The sequence below is a fragment of the Tenrec ecaudatus genome, chromosome 2, assembly GCF_050624435.1.
Source record: "Tenrec ecaudatus isolate mTenEca1 chromosome 2, mTenEca1.hap1, whole genome shotgun sequence".
Classification (NCBI taxonomy): Eukaryota; Metazoa; Chordata; class Mammalia; order Afrosoricida; family Tenrecidae; genus Tenrec; species Tenrec ecaudatus.
Window position 1 is genome coordinate 153,894,861 of NC_134531.1, and position 25,714 is coordinate 153,920,574.

Consider the following 25,714-nt stretch of genomic DNA (forward strand, 5'->3'; position numbering starts at 1 on the left):
TGTCTAAGTTGGAAGCACATCGATAGTTTTCCCTAGCCACAATCCACAAAGGGAAAATGGTCCACCTCACAATTTGGCACTCGGTCTCCATACAACCAAAGTCTTCAAAGCAGTGCAGAAGCAGGCAGAATCTTCAGAAAACCAGAGAAGGGCTGCCACAGCTGTCGGACCACAAGTCCACCTGAACAGCAGTGGTAGAAAGAGACCTGCCAAGTGCTGGATCAGACATGCTAACGGACACGGTAGTAGGCAGGCTTTGGGCTGGGCAATCTCTTGTCTATGAGGCCAAGGAAAACAGTCAAGACTCAAATTGCAATGATCAGAACACCTAAAACTGTTGTTAGAGCTCTGTCTCACAAGACTCCTGGATTCAGTGAGATCCCAGGCCATTGAACAACCTAGGGCTTTTGGATTGATCCATTCTGTAAGGCTTTGGAACAAATTCAGATTTCCCCAGACGTCTTCAGCATGTGTGCACAGCCATATTATTCAAAAATATTAGAGCAAAGATCTCTTTTTTTAAAACTGGGAGGTGGTTAATTTTCAACCATGAAGGGGCCCTCTCTCCTTCAAGAGAAATTATGTAACCAAATCAGATGCCTATTTTCTAGGGCTGGAGTAGCAGATCCTAAAAGGGGATCCAAACAGATGCTACCGTAGGTCTGAATGTCCTAAGGTAAAAATAGAATTGACATGCTTTGAACTTCAAACCCAAGAGAGAGTCATGTAGCTAGAGGTACTTTTTATAGCTTGAACTAGTGTCAGAAAATACCTCAGTCGAGTCTTCTTATGATTGCTATTTTAAAAGTTCGCTGCCACAGAGTCACGTCTGACTTACAGAGATGCTATAGGACGGGGTAGAAGTGCCCTGGTGGGTCTCCAAGACAGTAACTCTTTATGGGAGGAGAACGCCCCCTTTTCCTCCCACAGAGGGCTGGTGGTTTCAATCTGCTGACCTCGAAGTTAGCAGCTCAACTCATAACCACTCTGCTATCAGGGCCCCTTGATTGCTGCTATAAGGCTACTACATATTCCTTATCGAAGTAGTAGACACTAGATAAACAAAACCCATTTCATCAGGTCAATTCCATCTCGGCAACCCTAAAGGATAGAGCACAACTGCTCCCTAAGGTTTCCAAAGCTGTATATTCTTAGGGAAACAGATATCTCCATCTTTATCCCAGAGAGATTCTGCTGTGTTTGAATGACTAGCCTTGTAGTCAGCAGCCCAGTGCTGAATCCACTGCTCCACTGCAGCTCCTTAGCTAGAATCGTTTGCTACACATCTTTTTATTTGGACACTTGTAGACATTTTTCTAAATCTTTCCTTGAAAATGGTATTTAATGTGAACACTTGTGCAATTTACTTCTTTAACTTAAAATGTATCCAAAAACAGAACTCAAATTCAAAAAAATTTTTTAATTAAAAAAATTTTGTTTTTAATGACTAGTATAATTGATCAGACAATTTGGCCCTTAATCCTCAAGACTACTGCCCTCAAGTCTGGAACTGAATTTACCTCAGTGTCAGAATCATCAACCATGTAGGATTTTGAGAAGGACAGCATGTACCCAAGGACAAAGTTCAGAGGGTTAGAACAGAGGGAGAATGGGAATACGGGAGGAGACTGAGGCGATTATACTTGGAGAAGATTGCGGTGATGAAATGAAACAAAATGTGTATGAATTGTGGGATGTAAAATTGATTGTCTTCTCTGTAAATCTTCATCTAATTCACATAAAAATGTTTTTTTAAATATGGTTCCAAATTTCTCTTTACCTCATTGAATGCTATTGTATAATGTGACTTTCATGGCTATTTAACAATTCAGACATGGATATCCCCCTCCCCACTTGGGCATGTGCTTTAAGAACAAAGACTGCAAAACTTAACAACAATAACAAAAAAACCTCACTATCCTCAAGTCACAGAGACTTTATAGGACAGAGTAGAACTGATCCTATGGGTTCCTGAAACTGTAACTCGTTATGGGAGGAGAGCGTCTTGACTTCTTCTGGAGGTTGGGAACTGCTGATCTTGTGGTTAGCGGCCCATCGTGCAACCATTTCACCACCAGGGCTCTTCTAGCTGTTTGTATGTGATTACTTTCCTACACAATTCCTAACAAATCAATTATTCATGCAAACGGTATGTAACACTTGAGATTCTTTTTACATGTATTGCTAAACCATCACTGGAAAGTTTGTACCAATTTATGCTTTTGCCAGAAGTAGGTATGGGAAATCATTTAGGGGCATTTTTGTTAACAGTGGATTTCTTTTTGCCTTAAAATATTTTTGAAGGGCAACAATTATTCAATAAAAGCTTCCACAGCTCTGAAAAGTAAGATTTTTCTGGCCAACTAGTGCGTTTTGAGTCGCCAGACCATTCCTTGTGGTTGGTGACGCTCTTCCACCTGTTGATGTCTTGGGAAAGTAAAAGGTACGAAAGAACTTTTAAAAGGAGAAAAAACGTACAGATTTTCTTATCTCTACAGACACCGAAGAGTCCAGTGCTCCAGTCCCTGCCTGTCGGAACAAACATGGTGATGGTGGTCCTGCCACTGGTCCCCCGGACGGGCTGCTTCACCACGGCCTGGGCAGATACATGGCTCCTGGGGAGTCAAGGATAGTGATTGACTTAGAAATGAAGAGAGTCGTTCATGGGATAGCCATTAAGACAAGACAAAGATTTTAAAGAGATAAAATCAAACCAAACTTATTGCCATCAAGTCAATGCTGACTCATAGTAACCTCACGCTGGTTTCTGAGACTGCAACTGTTTATGGGAGTAGAAAGCCCAGTCTTTCTCCCATGGAGCTGTTGGTGGTTTTGAACTGCCAACCTTGCAGATCACAGCCCAATGGGTAAACACTACACCACCAGGGTTGCAAAAGACCTTGTTCTTAATTTGTAGCCTAAGCCAACCCACTTGATACAATCCTTTCTCCTTTGACATATCCTCTCTTAATGGCATCATCATTACAAATCCTATCAACCAAACTCAACATTCATTCTACTTTCTTGGTATTTATTAGAGTGGTAGCATAATTAAGGTCACAAATTTGGAACCTGGAGAAATTTTAGCATGTCACTTCCTGGATGTTACACCCTAGTGAGGTCACTTAGTCTCTCCATATTTCCATTTGTTGAAGTGTAAGATGAAAATGAGACAAAAATAAAAAGCCCTTCTGTTTCATAAGGCTACTATTTAAATTAAAAGAAATGAACTAGTTTCTTGTGCACTAAACCAAAAAACCAAACTCACTGCCATTGAGTCCATTCAAACTCATAGCAACCCCACGGTAGAACTGCCCCCGTGGGTTTCTAAGACTATAACTCGTTACAGGAATAGAATGGTTCATCTTTCTCCTGCAGAAGAGCTGATGGTTTTGAACTGCTGACCCAACACATAACCAATAGGGCTGGGCACACAGGGTATATAACAAGATAGTTGAGGATGTGGACCAGGTAAACCTGGATGAGGCTATGCCTCAGGCTATTTGTGGCTAGTTTGCTTGTTTTCCTTTTTAACAGTTTTAGTGTCACTTCTTCCATGAATCATAAAATTCAATAGTTCAATCGTATCAAGAAGAGTTGTATAATTTTTTATATCACGCAAACAACCCTTATCACGATCCATACATACATCAATTGCGTAAAGCACATTTGTATATTCATTGCCCTCATCATTCTCAAAACATTTGCTCTCCACCTAAGTCCCTGGCATCAGGTCCTCATTTTTCCACTCCCTCCCCCCTCCCCCCTCCCTCATGAGCCCTTGATAATTTATAAATTATTATTTTGGCATATCTTAAACTGTCTGATGTCTCCCTTCACCCACTTTTCTGTTGTCCATCCTCCAGGGAGGAGGTTACATGGAGATCCTTGTAATCGGTTCCCCTTTTCCAACCCACCTTTTCTTTATCCTCCCAGTATCACCACTCCCACCACTGGACCTGAAGGGATCATCTTCCCTGGATTCCCTGTTTCCAGTTCCTATATGTACCAGTGTACATACTCTGGTCTAGCTATATTTGTAAGGTAGAATTGGTATCATGATAGTGGGGGGGTGGAGAGGAAAGCATTTAGGAACTAGAGGAAAGTTGTAGGTTTTGTCGTTGCTATATCGCACACTGCCTGGCTCATCTCCCCCCCCAAGACCCTTCTGTAGGGGGATGTCCAGTGGCCTACAAATGGGTTTTGGGTCCTATACTCACCCCCTCATTCACTATGATATGATTTTTTGTTCTGATGATGCCTGATACTTGATTACTTCAACACCTCATGATCACACAGGCTGGTGTGCTTCTTGCATGTGGGCTTTGTTGATTCTAAGCTAGATGGCCGCTTGTTTACCTTCAAGCCTTTAAGACCACAGATGCTATATCTTTTGATAGCCAGGCATCATCAGCTTTCTTTGCCACATTTGCTTATGCACCCATTTGTCTTCAGCGATCATATCAGGGAGGTGAGCACACAATGATAAGATTTTTTTGTTCTTTGACACCTGATAACTGATCCCTTTGGCACCTTGTGATCAAACAGGCTGGTGTGCTTTTTCCATGTGGGCTGTGTTGCTTCTGAGCTAGATGGCCACTTGTTTACCTTCAAGTCTTTAAGACCCCCGGCGCTATATCTTCTGATAGCTGGGTACCATCAGCTTTCTTCACCACATTTGCTTATTCACCCACTTTGTCTTCAGCGATTATGACAGGAAAGTAAGCTTCATAGAATGCCAATTTAATAGAAGAAAGTATTCTTGCATTGAGGAAGTACTTGAATGGAGACCCGATGTCCTTCTGCTACCTTAATACTAAACCTATAAATATATGCACATAGATCTATTTCCCCATCCTCATATATAAATATATTTACATATGTACATGCCTTTGCTTAGACCTCTATAAATGCCCTTTGCCTCCTAGCTCTTTCCTATATTTCCTTTTATCAGGGGAATCCAGCCCCTAACACATCATTACGGGTCTGGTAGGCGCAATTGTACAGCGATAATAAGTAAAGATCATAGTAAAGTTATAGAGAGCATGAGAGATAGAAGTGAAATATTGAAATAAATGGAGTCATACGCGATTCATGGTAGCATGCTCACCTCAGCCCCACTTGATGGTCCACGTGGAGGGAGAGAGAGAGATCTTTAATGCTAGCCCAGGCTCTTTATATTCTCTGGGGATCTGCAAGCCCCCTAATTACAGGTGAAGACATACGTCACAGGAAGGGACTGTCCTATAGGTAATACATTAATGAGAGGAGGTGGTCTAGGGACATACACGCAATAGGAAGAGGAGGGATTGGGGATATACATGTGACAAGAAAGGAGGATCCTAGGTTTAGGATGGCAGCTTAACCTTGCTTGACCTGTTCTCTGGATCTCCATAGGAAACATTATCAGTAGGGTGTAAACCCTACCTACTGGAACCAAATAGATGACTGCAGGCATCCATTGTCCTTAACAGCAGGGAGTGGGGCCCACTGCAGTCTGGCAACTGATCGCCCTCAGGGAGGATGCCTGTGAGCATTTGACCTCCCCCACACCATTGACTTTCCTCTTGTCCAACTATCATGTTCAGTCTTCATTTGGGTTTCAGTAATTCCTCTCAGTTACATTACCCTTGATCATGCCCTACCAGGCCTCCTACACCCTCCTCACCACCAATTTGGATCACTTGTTGTTCCTTTGTCCCTGGGTTTAACAACACCACTACCTTTCCCCCAACCTCCCCCTCTCCCATGTCCCCCAGAACTGTCAGTCCCATTGTTTTCTCCTCCAGATTGTTCTTCCAACCTATCTTATTTAGACAGACCTGCTGAGATAATAACATGCACAAAAACAAGACAGAGCAAAACCAAGCAACAAAATAAAACAACCCAATGAAAAAAAAACACAACAAGAAAGAAAAGCTTGTAGTTAGTTGAAGGACTGTTTGTTGGCCTTTAGGGGTGTTTTCCAGACCAGTCTGTTGGCATACCAAGCCCTGGCCCCAAAGTCCACCTTCAACATTCCCTGGAGACCTGACAACTCTGTTCCCTTGCTGTTCTGTTCCCTTAGTATTTTGCCTTGGTGTGGTGGGATCAGATCAGGCAGGTGCCCACGTAGTTGGGATTAGGGCCAACCCCCCAGTCTTCTCCACTGGTTCCCTACTCCACGCCAGCATGTTGCATTCATGTCTTGGAACCCTGGGTTGAAGTCTGGTCCCTCTTTCCTTCTGGAGATATAAACAATACCCTCCCCTTGGGTGAGTTAGTGCCCTGTGCCCCCATACCCATTTCTTTATTATTAATAGTATTTCCTTTCCCCACTCCTTTTTAGTTGGCTACCATATGTATCCCTGGATTTCGTATAACCCCTGCCATACTACCTGGTCTTCACCCCAGGAATGTTTGTATACAGTAGCTTTTTCCCTATACCCCTTTTGGATTTTTTTTTTTAAGCTTACCTCAGCGGACTCATGTTGTTCTTGTCCTTTTGTGCTTGGCTTACTTCGCTTAGCATGATTTCCTCCAGTTCTTCCCATGTCGCGATGTGCTTTTTAGCGATGCATAGTACTCCATTGTATGTATGTACCACAGCTTTTTAATCCACTCGCCAGTTGATGGAAATTTGGGTTGTTTCCAAGTCCTTGCAATTGTGAACTGTGCCGTAATGAACATTGGAGCACAGATGTCTGGCTTTGGTTTGTTTCTTGCCTCTTCTGGGTACATGCCCAGTAGGGGGATTGTTGGGTCGTATGGTAACTCTATTTCCATCTGTTTTAGATATCACCAGATTGATTTCCATAGTGGTCGTACACCAGCAGTGGATGAGAGTTCCTGTCTCCCCACAGCCCCTCCAACACTTGTTGCGTTCTGATTTTTTGAATTGGGCTACCTTTGAGGGTATTAGGTGGTACCTCATTGTTGTTTAAATTTACATTTCTCTTATGGCGAATGAACGGGAACATTCTCATATGCTTGTTGGCCATTCGCATTTCTGTCCCTGTGAAACTTCTGTTCAAGTCCTTTGTCCACCTCTTCAGTGGGCAATTAGTTTTTCTCTTTTTGGAAGCTAGCAGAGTATTGTAGATTTTAGTAATAAGGCCTTTGTCTGATGTGAGTTGTACAATTTTTACCACCATCAATGTCAGAACATTTTCTTCATCTTTGTACTCATTGTTATTTGTGTAATTATTTTTAAGTTTTGGCAAAAATATATACAACAAAACATTCTCCAATTCAACAGCTTCTACATGTATAATTCTGTGTCATTGAGTTTACTCTTTGTGTAGTATAACCATTATCAATATCCTCACCAAATTGTTACACCACCATTAGCATAAATTCAATGTCCCCTGCGTTGGTCTGGGTACACTAGAAAAACAAATCCATGGACACACATGTGTATAAGAAAGAGATTTTTATATACAAGAGCAATTGAATATTGAGAAAACATCCCAGCCCACTCCAGATCAAGTCTATAAGTCTGATATTAGCCCATATGTCAGATACCCATCTAGAAAGTCCTCTTCAGACTCACAGAACACATGCAATAATGCCAAATGTAGAAAATCGCAGGCCAGTGGGTAGACAGTCTTTGGATCCAGTGGCATTGGAAACAGCTCAGTGCTGCCAGGGGTCTCTGCTTGGCTTCTCCAGCACCCAGGGCTGCATCAGGATGGCTGTATGTGTCTTATTGTCTGCTATGTCTCCCAGGACCTGAAGAGTGAGAGTCTCTCCTGCCTCCAAGGAAGAAATACCGGATTTCCCAGAATTCTCAGGAGAAGGCCATACCCACACAGAGGCCTCATTGGCTATGATCTGATTGACAGGTTAGACTCCACCCCTACATTCGTAATCCTCAAATTGACAAATGATTATATAACTAGCACTTCCCTTAAGCACAATTTTTCCTCTTTTACCCTGGTTGCAAAGTCTGGTTTCTCTTTTTTTCCTTCCTTATGTCTTTCTTCCTTTCTTTAGTATTTTTCTTGATATAATATTCACATGTCATGCATTTCCATAGTTAAAGTACTTTTTAAAAGACATGTAGAATTGGACATCCCCTCAAAGAAGGGTCACAAGGAAGGGACAAGCCAGCCAGGGTACAGAATAGCAGCAACAAAACACACAACATTTCTCTAGTTTTTCAATGCTTCCTCTCCACCACTGTCATGACCCAGTTCTACATTACAAATTCAGCTAGACCGGAGCATGTAGATTGGTACAGATAAGAGCTCAAGACACTCAGAATCTAGTACAGAGAAACCCCTCAGAAACAGCAATGGGAGTAGCAATACCATGAGGGTAGTTGGAAGGTTAGGCGGGTGGGGAGGGCCTGAGAAGGGGGAGAAAAGGGGAACTGATTGCAATGATCAACATATAACCCACACCACCAGGGGGCGCACAACAGAAACATGGGCAAAAGGAGACATTGACAGTATAAGACATGAAAAGAACAATCATTTATCAAGGGGTCACAGGGTAGGAGGGACGGGGAGGGAGGGAGGGGGAAGAGAAGGAGCTGATATCAAAAGCTCAAATAGAAAGAAAATGCTTTGAAAATGATGGTGGCAACATATGCACAAATGTGATTGATACAATTGATGTATTGATTGGTATAAGAGCCCCCAATAAAATGAATTTTTAAAAGATATGTATATACATAATCACAATCAGTTCTAATGTTTCCTTTCCCTCCCATATTCCTTGTTTGGTTCTCAATTCCCCTTCCCCTTCTCCAATAAATCATTGCATCAGTTATTGTCTCTATCATCCACTCCTGTGCTTAAACTGAGAAACCTAACAAAAACAATTTAAAAAAACAGAAACAAAATGAAATATAAAGAAGAAAACAATAACAATGTAGAGATAAAAATAAGAAAGAAAAGATCACCAACAATACTTTAAAAGCCAGAGAATAAATTTCTGTTGTAGAACAATCGTTAAATATTTTAGCCTGGAGCAAATTCAGGTTGGGTCAAGAGAGAGGTCAACTGCCCAAGTATCATATTATATCAGGATTCAATTCACCATAAACAAGTTTACAATAATCTCTGTCTGATAGGAAAGCTTCCTGGTCCCTTGCCAGTAGCCAGGGGGGATCTGCCAGAAGTTTAAGGTGACTAGATACTCTGTAGATGGGTTTTCAGTTCCCACCATCCTCCATAGCCTTCTGCCAATTGGGTGTTCACAATTTAAACTCTTATACTTTTCCCTTTATCGTATTTGGGTTTTTTTATTGTCATCTTTGGATCACACAGGTGGCTGGTGCACTTCTTCCATGTGGACTTATTTGACTCCTCACTTAGATGACTGCTTGTTGGAATATAAGCCTTTAAGACACCAGACACTATTCCAATAGATAGTTGGGCACTGTTTTCCTCACCACACTTTGCTCTAGCACCCTTATCTTCAATGATCTCTTCTTGAAGGAAGTACCCAGCAGGGCCATGTCATAAGAACTGTTCTTGGATTGGAGCTAGAATTATGTGGGAGCCCAAAGTCCATCTGCTTGTCCTCAGTTTATGAATGACTCTATACACCTAAAGTTTGGGAGCTTTTTTCACCTAAAGTCTTCTGAACTTTTCTTGAAGAGATACTGATAAGACTTGGGCTGAGTTTAAAACATGGCAATCTGAAATATGCTATTGAAGTAGGCATGCAGTATTAATTAAATGAGTAACCCAGGCTTCAAACTGAGTCCTAATGTCAAACGACTATTATATCCTAGACCGAGTGAGACCCTAAGCTAGTCCTTTGAGTTAGGTGTCCTGATATTTCCACTGTCAATCGGGTAAAGGAAGGACTGAGGGCATAGGAGGTAGGCATCAAGAATAAAGGAAGGAAAAACTGTCTTCGCTTTCTGGATCTCCATGTCAGTTTCTACCACTTGGTTTTCAATTTGTCAGACGGTGGTGACTTGTGTATTGTTGTAACATTAAAACTATGCTAAAGAGAGATGCCTGGCTGAGTGAATTGAGTCCTGTCTCGAAGGTACCTGCGCCCTCATTGGGGTCTGGGGTACTCTGATGGCAGAGGAAGCAGAGTGGCCACCCCAGGGCCAGGAAGTGGTGCTCACTGGACCTTTGGGAGAACCCCCAGCTTGGAGGGTGTCCAATGGAAAGGGACCTGGAATCACCATATATTTAGCACCTGAATGCCCCCCTTGAATTATTATGACGCTATTATTTTGATCTGTTGGGCAGGGGTCTACACTTGTAAGAATTGATGCAGGAAATTTCCCCTTGGCACCACTCCCCATGCTGAGGGTAAACAGAGCTCAATCAATCGGGATGCCAACCAGAGAAGGGCAATAACTCAAGGAGTGCAGCTCGCACACAACTATACTAACATGACTCAGCATACCAACAGTGTCCAGAGTGTGTGCCACTGGAAAAATGGCGGATGTTATTTATCGGTGCAAATACTTATGCCCCAGGGGGGTGATTGACAATGTTTTACTACTTTGCTTTTCTGGGTTTTTGTTGTCTTGCCTTTTGTTTGGTTTTGGTTTAGTTCATTTGTTAGCTTGTATGCAGATTAGTTTGTTACTGTTGTTGATGTAGTTGGTCTTATGGGGTTTTGATTTTCCCATAATACAAGCACCAAAGTCAACCAAAGTTGAACATATTAGGTGGACAAGCAGATAGATTCTGGGCTCCCACTTAACTCTAGCCCCAATCCAAGAAAAGTCAGTTCTGGTAACATGGCCCTGCTCAATTCTCACCCTCATGAAATGATCACTGAAGATAATGGTGCTATAGCATAGTGTGGTGAAGAAAGAAGCTGGTGCTTGGCTATCAATCATACTAGTCTCTGGGATCCTAAAGGCTTGTATTCAAACAAGCAGCCATCTAAGTGAAGAGTCAACTAGGTTCGCATGGAAGAAGCACACCAGCTTGTGTGATCCAAAGGTGACAATAACAAAACTCAAATATGGCAAAGGGAAAAGTGTCAGAGATTACATTGTGAGCACCCAATTTGTAAAAGGCTATGGAGGACAGTGGGAACACAAACCCTTCTGCAGAGTACCTAGTCAGATTAAGCTGCGGGTATCCCCTTTAGCAAGGCTCACAGACAGCTTTACCAGCAGGGAAAGATCACTGTAAACTTGACTATGCTGGATCAAACTTGATACTTGGTCAGCAGACCTCCCTCTTGATCTAGCCTGCATTTGTTCTAGGCTCAAGTATTTCTGGCTTGTTACATGACAAAAATTCTAGATAGCAGAGTCATGCAGCGGAAGCGTGCTGGACCCATGACAAAAATTCTTCCCTGGATTTTTAACTATTGATGGTGATCTTTTATTACTCATTATTTTTATTTTTATCTATGTTATTATTATTTTATCCTTGCCACTTTTGGTTTTGCATTTTATTTTTTCTGTTGGGTTTCCCATTTTGTGATCACAGAAGGGGTAGATGCATACAGATAACAACAGATGCAAGGTTTAAGGGGGTCTAGGGGTGGGGGTGGGAGACAGGGAGGGTGAGGGCATTAGGGTAGCAAACAATGCATGTGAGTGGGGAGGAACTGATTGTGATCATACAACTCATTTTAAAAGTGATTTAACCATGGAAGTATATGATATGTGAATACTGTATCAAGAAAAACACAGGAAAAAAAATAAAGAAACCAAACCTGACCAATGGTTACCCATAGATGAAGGGGAAAGAGTTCTTGCAGGGGCATTGAGCTTATGCCAATGGCAGTAGAACAATTTCAAAAAGGAAATCACAATAATGGCTGTACAGCATGAAGAGTATAATCAATAACACTGAATTATATAAGCAGAAATTATGGAATTGGAGAAGGTTATGTTATGTATTATTTTGCCACAATTAGAAAATAATTACATGAGTAACAATGACTACAAGGCAGAAAAAAATTTTCTAGAATTTGATATGATGACAATGGTACAACTCTTTTTTTTAATTGTTCGATTATTCAATCATATCAAGGAGAATTATACAATCATTACCACATCGATTTTAGAGCACCCCCCCCCCACTTCATGGTTAAATTGCCTTTAAAAGGAGTTGTTCTAACAGTCAGTTCTAGTGCTCCTCCACCCTCCTGAATTCATTACTTACTCCCCAAACCCCCATCCCCTCCCTACCGCACACACCCACCCCTTTATTCCCTATATCCTCTTGTATTAGCTATTATCATTAAGCATCCACTCCCCCAGAAGGAAAATCCAACAGAAAACAGGGAAAAACAAAATCACGCTAAGGTGGTAAGGACAAAATCATAATAGTATAAAGACAAAAACTACAAATAATGCATAAGAAGAAAAAGAACCCCATCAAGATTCAAAAATCCAGGGGAGAAATTTCTGTCTTGGAACAAGTAAGAGATACTAGCACCCAGAACAAATTCAAGTCATATCTACAGGGAGTTCAACTGGCCAAGTATCAAGTTTGATCCAGCTTAATCAAGATTACAGTGGTCTCTGTCTCATAGTAATGTTGTTCGAGACTCTTGCCTGTGGCTAGAGCAGATCTTCCAGTGGCTCAGTCTGACTAGAAACTCTACACAACTCTTCTTGATGTGACTGAATTACTGAATTGTGTGGCTGGTGGAGAAAGTGCTAATAAAACTGGGTTTTATTAATTATGTTACTGGTATTTTAAATACCAGCAGGGTCGCCCATAGTTGACAGGTTCCAGATTAAGAACAGACTAGGAAAAGACTTCAAAATGAGCCGCTGAAAACGTTAGGAGCAGCAGTGGAACACGGTCTGATATGGTGCTGAAAGGTGAGCGCCTTAGGTTGGAAAGCACTCAGAATACAACTGGGAAAGAGTTGCCTCCTCAATGTGGACTCGGCCTCAGTAACGTGGACAGGGCAGAGTTTCAGGGCCTTTATTTGCTGATGGAGCAGGACTCAAAATAAGAAGAAACAGTTGCAAAGCATCCTCTAATAATCAAAACATGGAACACATGAGCTATAGATTTAGGGAAGCCGGAAGTCATACAAAGTGAAATAGCACAAACAAAGATCAGTATCCTAAGCATTACTGAACTGAAATGGATATTGGCTGTTTTTATTCAGATATCCCTGTGGCTTACTACACCAGGAAAGAAAAAATGTGTCATATTCATTATCCAAAGGAACATTTCAAAATCTCTCTTGAAGTACCATGTTGTCTGTGATAGATAAATACCTATATGCCTATAAGTAACTACAGTTAAAGAAGTTATTATTCAAACTTATATACCAACCACTAAAGATAATGAAGAAATTAAAGAATTCTACCAACTTCTACAGTCTGAACTTGATCAGACATGTAATCCAGATGCATTGATAATTACTGGAAATTGGAATGCAAAAATTGGAAACATCAATGGTTATGAGGCACAAGCACCTCACCAGATGGAATATTCAGGAATCAAATTAACTACATCTGTGGGAATATATTATTGTTGTTTTTAGGTGTCATTGAGTCAATTCCAACTTGTGTTAGGCAGAAATGACTAGAGAAACAAATCCAGTGACACTCGTTTATGTGAAAGCGTTTTATATCAAGCAGTAATTATATATCAAGAAAACACTCCAGTCCAACTCAAGTCCATAAATCTGATATTAGTTCATAAGTTCCTCTTCAGACTCATGCAGCCACATTACATGATGCAGAGGGCAGGACAAGCACAGGCCACTGGGTGCAAAGTCACATGAATCCCAGGTCAGTGGAAACATGGCAGGGCTCCAGCAGCTTTCAGGGTCAGTGGCAGAAAGAGGGGAGGCTCCCAGGACCCTAGGTGACCTGATTGACAAGTTGGATACTACCCTTGTACTTTCACATGTCCTCAAGTTGCCATAAAATAGACTAATTATCACATGACTCAGAGCAACCCTATGCACAACAGAAGGAAACATTGCCTGCTCCTGCATCAGACTCACAGTCGTTCCTATGTTTCAACCCACTGTTGCAGCCAGTGTCAATCCATCTCCTTGAGGGCTTTCCACTTTTTCTCTGCCCCTCTCCTGAGCAAGATGTCCTCCAGAGACTGGTCTTTTCTGACAACATGTCCAAAGTATGTAAGACTAAGTCTGGCCATCCTTGCCTCTAAGAAGCAGTTTGGCCGTACTTCTTCAAAGTCAGACCAGTTTATCCTCTTAGCAGCCCTTAGTACTTTCGAAATTATTTGCCTGCATCAATTCTTCTCCTTTATTCAATGTCCAACTTTCACATGCATAGGAGGCAATGGAAAATACCATGGTTTGGATCGGGCACACCTTAGTCCTCAAAGTAACACCCATGCTTTTCAATATTGTAAAGGGTTATTGTACAGCAGAATTATCTCATACGATAAATCTTTTGATCTCTTGGAGGCTGCACTCATGAACATTTTGTGGATCTAAGCAAGACAAAAATCCTTGACAACTTCGATCTTTTCTCCATTTACAATTAGTTACCTATTGGTCCAGTTTGTGAGGATTTTTGTCTTCTTTACATTGCACTGTAATCCATATTGAAGACTACAATCCTTGATCTTCGTCAGCAAGTGCTTCAAGCCCTCCTCACTTTCAGTAGGCAAGGTTGTGTCCTCTGCAAATCTCAGGTTGCTAATAAGTCTTCTTCCAAAGCACACCAGCCTGAGTGATCATGAGGTTTCAACGGGAATAGGTGTCAACGTTCAAAAAGAAGCATCAAATTGATATAAAGGGGCATGGGCAAAGTAGAGACCCAAATCCCACCTGTAAGATAATCCCTCACACAAGGGTCACACGAAAGGGAAGATACATCCAGGGTGCAGTATAGCACTGATAAAACACATAACCATCCTCTAGTTCTTTAATATTTCTTCCCTCTACTATTATGGTCTTAGTTTTACCTAATTAATCTTGTGAGACATGCATTTGTTTGTTTGTATAATTAAGATGGTTCTATGCATGAAATCCAACATAGATAAACCCTTCATAAATAGTAAGGGAAGTAATGATTCCCAGAGGGTACAGAAAGAGGTGAGGGGAACAGGGGAAGCGGGAACTGATAGCAATGATGAATATATAATACCACTCAAGGGGAACAAATAACAGAATAGTAGGTGAATGGATATATTGGATGGTGTAAGATATGGCAAAAATAAATAAATAGTGTTATATAATAAAAATGGATCTTGGGATAAGGTGGACAAGGGAGAGAATAAAGGGGAGCTGATATCAAAGAGTTCAAAATGAAATAAAATGTTTTTAATCTGATGGTGGCAGGAATTATACCATTATGCTTGATCTAATTGAACTGTGGATTGTTATAATAACTGTAAGAGCTCCCAATAAAGTATAAAATACATAAATAAATAAGCCTTCTTCCAATCCTGATACCACATTCTTCTTCAGTTAATCCAGCCTCTCTGATGATTTGCTCAGTATACAGATTGAATAAGTGTGGTGAGAGGATACAACACTGGCATACCCTCTTCCAGATTTTAAACCATGTAGCATTCCCTCGTTCTATTGGTCCAACTGCCTCTTAATCCACATACAAGTTCCTCATGAGCACAATGAAGTGTTCTGGGATTCCCATTCTTCTCAAGGCTGTCCATAGTTTCTTATGGCCCATACAGTTGAATGCCTTGGCATAGTCAATAAAACGCAAATAAACATCTTTCTGGTATATCTGCTTTCAGCCAACATCCTTCTGACATCAGGAATGATATTCCTTGTTCCATGTTCTCTTCTGAATCTTGCCTGGACCTCTGACAGCTCCCTGTCAATATTCTGTTGCAACCATTGTTGGATGAACTTCGGAAAAGTTGTGCATGTGATAGCAATGATATTGTTCTATAATTTGAGGATTCTGCTTTATCATCTTTCTTTGGAAATGGGTAAAAATATGGATCTCTTCCCATACAAGTCTTTTGAATTGCATGTCATAGGCAAGTAAGTGTTTCCAGTGCTTCTTCAGCTTGTTGGAACATTTCAATTGGTGTTCAACCAGATCCTGAAGCTTTGTTTTTGCCAGTGCTTTCATTGCAGCTTGAACTTCTTCCTTCAGCACCATTGGTTCTTGCTCATATGATACCTCCTGAAATGGTGGAAAGTCAACTAATATTTGGCACAGTGACTCTGTGTATTCTTTCCATCTTTTTCGATGCTCTCTGCATCATTCAATGCTTTACTTAAAGAATCTTTCAATGTTGCAACTCAAGGCTTGAATTTTTTCTTGAGTTCTTTCATTTTAAGATATTCTAAATGTGCTCTTCCTTTTTGGTTTTCTAATTCTAGGTCTTTGTCCATTTCATTGTAATAATTGACTTTGTCTTCTTGAGCTGTCCTTTGAAATTTTCTCTTCTGCTCTTGATGCTCTCATTTCCTCTATTTGACTTACCTATTCTATTACGAGCAATTTTCAGAGACTCTCCTGACATCCACTTTGATCTTTTCTTTCTTTCTTGACTTGTTAATGACCTTCTGCTTTCTTCGTGGATGGTGTTTTTGATGTCCTACCACAACTCATCAAGTCTTCTGTCGTTAATATACAAAGAGTCAAATCTATTCTTGAGATGTTCTCAAATGGGATAGACTCAAGGTCATATTTTGGCTCTTAGAGAAGTCCACATGCATAGTCACCTTTTGTGTTGTTGAAAAACAAAGTATTTTCTATGAACAAAGATTGTGCTGTTGAAAAAGATAGTTGCTGTGAACAATTCATTAGTGTTGCAAAATTCTATCATGCAATCTCCAGCTTCATTTCATATTTTCCAACTACTGTTCCTTCCTCTGTGTTTCCAATTTTCACATTCCAATCACCAATAATTATCCATGCATCTTGCTTGCATGTTTGTTTGATTTCTAGTTGAAGATGCTGGTATAATTCTTCAATTTCTTCATCATTAGCTTTTGTGATTGGAGCATAAATTTGAATAATAGTTATATTGGTTGGATTTCCTTGAAGGAGGATAGATATAATCCTATCCACAGCATTGTACTTCAAAACTGATTTTGAAATATCTTTTTGACAATGAATGTCACACGGTTCCTCTGATTGTGTCATTCCTGGCATAGTAGATGTATGATTTTTCTTTCTCAGAATGGCCAATACCAGTCCACTTCAGCTCACTAATGCCTAGGATATTGATCTTTATGCATTCCATCTCATTTTTGACCACTTCTCAATTTCCTAGTTTCATACTTCATACATTTCAAATTCTGACTTGTGGGTTTTTTGCAACTGTTTCTTCTTACCTTGAGTTGTGCCCACGAGCAAATGAAGATTCCAAGTCTCCACTCCCACAGGCTTTACTCCATTCATGTCATCATGGCCAACTTTATTTGAGAAAGCAACTCCTCCTCAGTCGCATCGTTAATGTCTTCCCATCTGAAAGAACCATCCTCCGGCCCTAGCTCTAACAATGTTCTGCTTCCATTTATTGGGCCTTTAGTATCTGACAATGTTTCAAAGCCATGAATACAGTTTTCATGGCTACTTCTTCTGAAATAGGGAGCTGAGTCCTTTGTTGTCTATTCTTAGTCTGGAAGCTTTTCTGAAACTTGTTCACTTTGGGTAACTTTGTTGGCCTTTGAAATATCAATGACATAGCTTCCAGCATCACAACTCACAAGCAACCTCAGTATGACAAACTGACAGACAAGTGAGAATATATGACAGAAAAATTCAATACTAGCAGCCAAAACAAGGCCAAGAGCTAATTGTGGAAAAGATCATCAATTGCTCCTTGGTAAGTTGAGGTTGAAATTGAAGAAAATTAAAACAAATCCACAAGAGACAAATACAACCATGAGTATAGAGTTCATCTCAAAAACCAATTTGATGCATTGAGCACTAATGACAGAAGACCTGCCAAGCTGGGAGATAGCGTCAAGAACAACATATGTGAAGAAAGCAAGAGGTCATGGAAAATAAAAACAAAAGAGAAAGAAAAGACCAAAGTGGAAGTCAGAAAACACTCTTAAATTTGCTCTTGAACATAGAGTAGTTAAAGCAAATTGAAAAACTAATGAAGCAAAAGAACTGAACAAAAATTTCCAAGGGCAGTTTGAGAAGACAAAGCAAAGTCATATAATGAAATGTGCAAAAACCAGGAGTTAGAAAACCAAGAAAGAAAAACACGTTTAGCTTATCTCAAGGTGAAGAAAATAGAGAAAAAAATTCAAATGTGATTTCAATATTAAAGGATTCTATGGGTAAAATCACAAGTGATAAAGGAAATATCACAAGAAAATTAAAGGCATACACAGTCAGTATACCAAAAAGGCATTGGTTGACATGAAACCATTTCAAGAGATTTGATCAAGAACCAATTATGTTGAAGGAAGAATTCTAAGCTGCAGTGAAAGAATTAGTTTAAAAAAAAAAAAAAGCAAGACTCCAGGAATTGATGGTATGATAGCTAGATTTTGTGTCAACTTGACTGTCCAGGATTCTCAGTAATTTGGTAGTAATCCTTCATGAGGTGGCCTAACAACATAATCACTCCATGATGGAATCAGCCATCTCATCTGACTGAGTAGCCACGACACAGTTGTGGAAAGATTAGGATGGAGTGTAAGCTTCTTGCTTAGGTCAAAGCCCTGGTTAATTGGAAGGAAATGTTCTTGGGGAGATGGCCTATTTTTTTTTAAAAAGTTAGTCTCTGTGGAAAGCTAATTAGCTTCTAGCTCGTCTGTATCTTGCATCTGGCTCATCAACCTCTAGTTCTTTGATTTGTGAGAATATACCTGGGAGTATTGAGCTGCCAATACCCTGCTTACCCTGGAAACCATCAGCAGCCTGCCATCTGACCTGTCACTTGACCAGCTAACCTTGAATTCATTGGACTCTTTAGCCACAAGCCGCATCTGCTGACCTTGGATTCATCTACATCTGCATCCACTAGCCCATGGCCTTCCTGGTTTAGCTTTCTGCTTCTCCTTCTTGGTCTTCCTGTTTACTAGTCTATCAGCCCTCAGTTCTATGGGTAAGGAGAAGTCTCCAGCTTAACAGTTGACCTATGGATTTGAACCTGTCTGGACCCACTTCTATAATTGTATGAACCATTTTTGATATAAACTCATATACACACACACACACACACACACAGATGTTGCTCCTCTACAGAATCCAGCCTAACACAGATGGAATGCCAACTGAAATATTTCAACAAAGTCATACAATACTGAAAGCTCTCAGTAATCTATGCCAAGAAATTTGAGGAGAGCTATTTGGCAAACCTAGTGGAAGAGAACCATATTTGTGCCCATTACAAAGAAAGGTGACCCCTCCCCAAAAATGCAAAAATTATCAAACAGTATCATTAATAACACATGTAAGTAAAATTTTAATGAAGATACTTCCAAAAATTCTATCAGCTTGTCATTCTATGGTGACTTGTGTGATGCAGGAAGCTATGTCACTGATGCTTCAAATGCTAGCAGCGTCACCCAAGGTGAACAGGTTTCAGCGGAGCTTCCAGGCTAAGAGCAGACAATGCAGAAGCACTCGGCGCCCCACTTCAGAGGAAGAAGCTGCTGAAACCATTATGCAGAGCTGGAAACATCATGATATGTAGAGAAAAGATGGAAGTTGTTAAGTATGTGATTTTACTTGGATCCACAATCAACACTGATGAAAGCAGAAGTCAAGAAACCAAACAGCATATTGCATCAGGCAAAGGAATAAGGAAGAGCAAAGAAGAACGGATGCCTTGTGAGTAAGGTGTTGGTAAAGAACACTGAATGTATCATGGACTGCCAGAAAAGCAAACACACCTGTCTTGGAGGAAGTACAGCGAGAACACACCATAGAGTGTAGGGTGACTAGGTTTCATCTCAGGTACTTTGGACATGTGGTCAGGAGGGATCAACCTTTGGAAAGGGACATCACGCTTAACAAAGTACAGGGTCAGTGAACAAGAGTAAGATCCTCAACGAGATAAACTGACACAGTCGCTGCAACAATGGACTCAAGCTTAACAATGATTGTGAGGATGCACAGAGGTCGACTGTTTCGTTATACTGTACATAAGGCCACGGTGAGTCAGAGCCGGTGCCACTACACTTAACAAGTCGGTTTTGCCTGAAATCTATACTCTTGGACATGGTTTGAGCTATTACCTTAGTGAAGAACAAGGTAACATGCCCCTGGACATATGAAAGAAGCAGGTCAAAATTGGAATGGATTACAAGTTTAAAAAAATAAAAGCATAGCTCCAAGAATTGGTTTGGGGCTCATGCCCAACTATCAGATGAAAATTGTGTCTGGGGTCTTAAAGACTTGGCTCCAAACAAGCAGCCATCGAAGTGAGATGCCAACTAAATCCACATGGAAGAAGTACACCATCATCTGTCACCAAAGGATTGCAATCCATATAATCTGAAATGGAAGGAGGGATCAGTATCTCAGTCTAAAAGATAAACTGGTGTGCAGAAGGCAAAGGATGACAGGGGAAGCCCAAGTTTCATTTGTTGAACTGCATAGGAAATAAGTCTCCAGAGAGCTCCCCGATCAGAAATTGAGGGATGGGAGGAGAGTGCTTGAGAGAAGGGGTACAGAAGAGCAAAGGCAGAAATCTGACCTGAACAGTTAAAACTCTGTCACTAGATCCCCCCCCCCCCCTATAATGCATGCTGGACCAGATTTGGTTTCCAAATTTTCTATATTTTTGGTTTGTATTGTTTGGTTTTTGTTTGTTCATATTAGGGTATATCTCAGAGGTGTTATGACATTGGAGGTCACCCTCTTGAACCTGTGTAATATGCTTTCCCATTTTTTCTGTATATGAAACCCAGGACTGATGAACCTATAGGGACAGCAAATAGAATACGTGTTCTAGTGCGGGGGGGGGGATACATTGGAGGGGGGTTGGTAAAAAGGAAACGATGTTAAGGAGTCCATGTAGAAAAAGAATGTTTGGAAACTATCTGTGGTAACAATTGTACAATTCTACTTGACAGGATTGAACTATAGAATGATATATGTATTAAACTCCAAATACTAATTTTAAAATTTTAAGGGGAATGTTTTTAAATGAAGTAGAGGGGCCCTAGAATAAATTTTCTCTGTATAGTAGTGGTAATTATTCTACTTTATGCTTCCTCTTTGGAAAACTTCATTAGGAGTTTGCCCTTAGTGTCTAAAGTGCTAAGGGGCGCCTGCCTCATCCTTGAGACATGGTAAACCAGAGGATGGCAGCATTTCCTCCTGTATCAGTTGTTGTGCAGTATTAATTAATTACCTTGAACTCGTGGCCTGAGAACATACCTAAATTCTGATAAAGCAAAACCCTGATGACAGCTTAGAAATAGCCAGGGAGTCCTTTGAGTTTCTGAAGATAAAGCAAATGGGACGTCACGGTATCCCCACATAGGTTATTAAGACCATATAATTGTCATCCCACCAATATCACCAACATCCCGAGCTTAACATATGTGACAGTACACTATTTTGCTAAAAAAAAAACAAATTCCTAAGCTTTGCTTCAGAACAGCACAAATCTCTGTATGTATTTAAAAGCCAGTTCCCAGGACATTCTTATGCAACCAAGCTCACATCCTTTTGCTACTTGATGCCTCTGATACCAGTGGATTTCAAAACCACCGATGATAACAAGAGCTTCTGAGTCTCCAACCAGAGAGGCTGTCATGTCAAAGGACCAAAGATGGCTAGGGAAACAGAAATAAAAGTAGACTAGAAGAGAAGAAGATGCTTGGAAGATATTGCTCCAAAGAGCAAGTAAGACCTAAAAAAAAAAAGCTGGAAATACTGACCAGCATTTGCAAGAGAAGCTCTCTGGAGAATCACCTGTCTAGAAGTATGGAGTCACCTGTGAAGAGTGATCAACATTTTCCAGACCTTTAGCCACGAGACAGTAAGGACAGCTCCTAGGGCCCAACCGGCTTTCCAAATGCTTTCAAAAAGTGTTTGAAAACTGGCACAAAGTAATGGCTCCAAAAAATCAGTGCTCAATTAAATGCCTAGAAAAATAGGATCATGTCCCTCTCATTAATTGTCTAATTTAGAATTATAAATAGCTTATTACATTTAAAAACAATTTGTTGGTTAAGTGCTCTTGTTTTGCAAAAATTCCCACATATGAATGATTACAGAGAAGCAGCAGCTTAATTAAATGGAATGGAATTAAATTAAAATGGAATGAATTACTCACAGTGAAATCATTTCTAAATCAAAAGTATAAAATCCTTTCACTTATTGTACAGCAAAAAAATACATCTGAGTATCTACTGGATAGATTTGATGGGTGCATGCTAATATGTCAAGTATAATGCAGATCAGGGACTATGAAGGCTTGAAATGGGCCCTGGAGTAATCAGTTACTGTTATACATCTCTCATTGCCTCTGCTTCAAGGTGAGTTGCTTGAGGTCAGGAGATGCAATTTTTTCCTCCCTGTACCTCAAATATACCAAATATTACCTTAAAAGTTAGTGGGTACACAATAAATATTTGTTGAATTGGATTAAAATGAATTCACTTGTCTCTTTGTTCTATTTCAGCCCTCCTCAAATCTAGCTATGTGACCTTGACTGTGCTTCATTCTCTAGTAAAGGCACAACTCTCAGGTGTGAAATGATCAAATAAAAGCAAAGGGTCGGCAGTCATCACTCTGCACAACACAAAACACCTGTCTCGTGAGGTGAGGTCCACAATTCAGGGCAGGGCTGCCACAATGATGCTAAAGAGCTTCTACTCAACTCCAATTTTAGTGGAGGAATTTCTTAGCGCTGGTCATCTGGATAATATTTTTCCCTGAAACGAACCATTTATAGCTTTCCCCTGAAATGAACCATTTATAGGCCTAGAATAGAATTTTTCCTTCTATCTCAGCATTATATGGGTAGAACCTTTTTATTAAAACAAGGGAGTCTATCTTCTATCTATTCCAAATCAAATAGCTTTCGGTTAGTTTAAATTAAAAAAAAGTTGGGTTTTGTATCTGCGTCTAATTTAGAAGTCAGTGAGAAGCACATTATTGAGTTTCTTTCTCTGATGCCCTAGACCTTTGCTGACTTTATACTAACATATTTGAACTGGCATGCATTGGCTAAAGCATTTCAGCTCAAGATGATTGTTCATGTGTTTTATAATTAAAATAACATCCATAGCTTGCTTTCACTGAGCACCTTCCATAGTCCAGGCACTTAGTGGCTCCTTCAAGAACAGAAAGATTGCTAGAGGCTGCTGTAGGCAACGGACTGAAGTAGCTAGTGTGGCTTCCGGGACTCCCTGCAGCTCCATCTGAGACATGAGTTCGGAAACAGTCGGTGAAGCTGGTGGTCTCAGAGCTTTCCTACACCAGAGGAGCTACTCGGTTACCAGCAAGGCTTCATTTCATGGGAAAGTACAGATTTCGGACTCAACATACCCCAGTTCACCTGTGACTCAGCTACATGCTTGTTGTCAGGAAACTCAACTTGTCTCCTAATCTAACAGAAGAAACGACCGAAAGTCTAATGGAAGGTACATTGAATAAGTAAATAAAAGTTAGCTTGGGGGGAGGGGGGAGGGAAGAAAGATCCGTTTGATTTGAGAGATACTTATAGCCCTTGACCCGAGCCTCTTCTGTAAATTTGGGACAGAGAGCACCTACTTCGTTCGTTGCCAGCAGGGTTAAACAGGATCATATCCCTGGCACATCACAGAAATGCAGTCGCTGGAAGTTACTCTAACTCAGTGGCTCTCACCCTTCCTCATGCCGCGACCCTTTCACACAGCTCCTCGTGTTGTGGTGACACCCCCCCCAACCATAACATTATTTTCGTTTCTACTTCATCACTGTAATTTTGCTACTCTTATGAATCGGACAACCCCTATGAAAGGGTCGTCCCCCTCAAAGGGGTCGCGACCCACAGGCTGAGAACCTCTGCTCTAACTAGTGTTGCTCTACCGACACTGGGGCCTGTGGGGCACTTCTCTGAGAAACAAGGAAGGATGGAGACCCACAGCAGCTCCTCCACTGTCCTTCCTTGGTGCTACCCAAACACCTTAAAGCGCAATCGCAAAAAAAAGAAAAAAGAAAAAAAGCGCAATCACAGGGACCCTGACCTTCCGCTGTGCCTAGACCTGAGGGTCTTTTCCCCGCAGGCTGGGAACTTTCGGTGTGAAACAGGAACCACCCAGGCAAACGGTGTGGTGCGTGGTGGAAGTCCTCAGAAACAGGGCGTTTCAGCTGGTGAGAGACTAGAAGCCAATTCCAGTCATCCTCTTTTGATCTACTCCTGCACCAAGTCACCACGTGGGCAAAAGGATGAGCTACACCCACTCCCTTCTTGAACTCCCTCTGCCAGCAGCTACACATGCTCTCTCTCCACTGTCCGTCCCCAGATGCCTACCCTTCGGCCTGGGTGGTTCACATCTCTGCTCCAGCATCTGTTCTTTAATCAACCTCGTAGCACTAAGTTCCTTCTGCTTTCCACTCAGGCCTCCTTGATGCCTTCAGACTCTTAACAAGCCAAAGCTCTTGAGTTCTGGTTTTAAAGGGTAGAAATTACTGGCAATCACAAGAAATAAAGTTGGGTTTGGTCAGAGTCAGTATCTTAAGTTGAGAACAAAGAGACAGCTTTCCGCTCAAGCCAACCATTCTCTTTTCACCAGCCAAGCAATGCCTGAAGGGTCTCCCCATCCCCCCACTCCAAGTGCACATGAAAAAGGATAACAACTCTTTTCTTCCCAAGTCTAGTTTTCTTTTATAATGTACAGGCATTAACATATTGACCCTGGTTCCTTAGAAGGGTTTATCGGATATTCCAACTTAAGAGAGAAAGTTGGGGTGCGGTGGCAGGCTTTCACCTATTCCCTACCTGAGGTTGGAAATAAAATGTGGCTCATCTTCAGATGACATGAATGAAAGCAACAGAGGTGTCTGAGTGTTGAGTAAGCAGCTATCCTCAGGACATTTAGAGAAGTAACTCCTAAACCAATTCATGGTGAGAGATGTTTTCGTGCCACGTTGGGCTGTCCATTTGGTCCAGTCCAAAGTGAAATATCTCATAAAGAATGTGGCCTCCATATTCCGGAATCTGAGGTCATAGCAGTGTAACTGACAGGTACTCAATTCTTGACACACTGGGACACACCTAAATGTGGGCATGTCCATCTTTCTAATCTGAAGGGAAATGTGGATAAAGAGACCTTGTGAGTTTGAAAGCAACAATAGCTTATCTTTGCTGTAAAAATCCCTTGGTGTTGAAAGATACTTGGAGTAAACATTTATCCAGCTGTCCCTTACCTCTCCTTGAAAGATTCAAAGGGCTCTGTAGAGTTCTGCCACACCGCGTGGCTGTGGTGTAACTGTGGTGTAACTGGCACCACTCCTCACCCCAAACTGCTAGTCCAATTCCCCAAGGGGATTTGAGTCCTAGCTCTAACCTGAAAACAGGAGCAAAAGATCTCTCAGCTCAGGTGTTCCACCTGAGCCCAGCTAATGAAAGATCATCGCAAGTTTATGCTAAGGTGCCCCAAGGGCAGCAAAAAAGAGCAAGGCCCTCAGCAAGAAGGGCTGACACAGTGGCTGCAACAACGGGCTTGGGGTGGGACTATTGTGAGGATTGCCCAGGACCATTTGGTGTTTCCTTCTCTTGAGCACAGGGGTCCCTGTGGGTCAGAACCAACTCGAGGGTACCTGACAACAAACGGAGGCTCTCGATAATGCAAACCAGTAATGAATTCAGCTGCTAACAAAAGCTGGAAGCTCAAGTTTACCCAGAGGCGTCCAAGAAGAAAGGGCTGGTGATCTGTTTCCATAATCTAGCTATTG

General features: G+C 41.2%; 1 protein-coding gene across 1 annotated transcript in view; it reads right to left on the reverse strand.

Annotated features, from left to right (window-relative positions):
- Positions 1 to 25,049, reverse strand: part of PLAC8L1 (PLAC8 like 1) — a 41,367-nt gene extending 16,318 nt beyond the window's left edge. Inside the window, exons 1-2 of the mRNA XM_075543146.1 lie at positions 24,759 to 25,049; positions 2,479 to 2,615 (exon numbers count right to left, since the gene is read on the reverse strand). Of these exons, the coding sequence (XP_075399261.1) occupies positions 2,479 to 2,615; positions 24,759 to 25,048 (427 nt within the window). The 5' untranslated portion in view covers position 25,049. The remainder of the gene's footprint in view (positions 1 to 2,478; positions 2,616 to 24,758) is intronic.
- Positions 25,050 to 25,714: the final 665 nt, after the last annotated feature.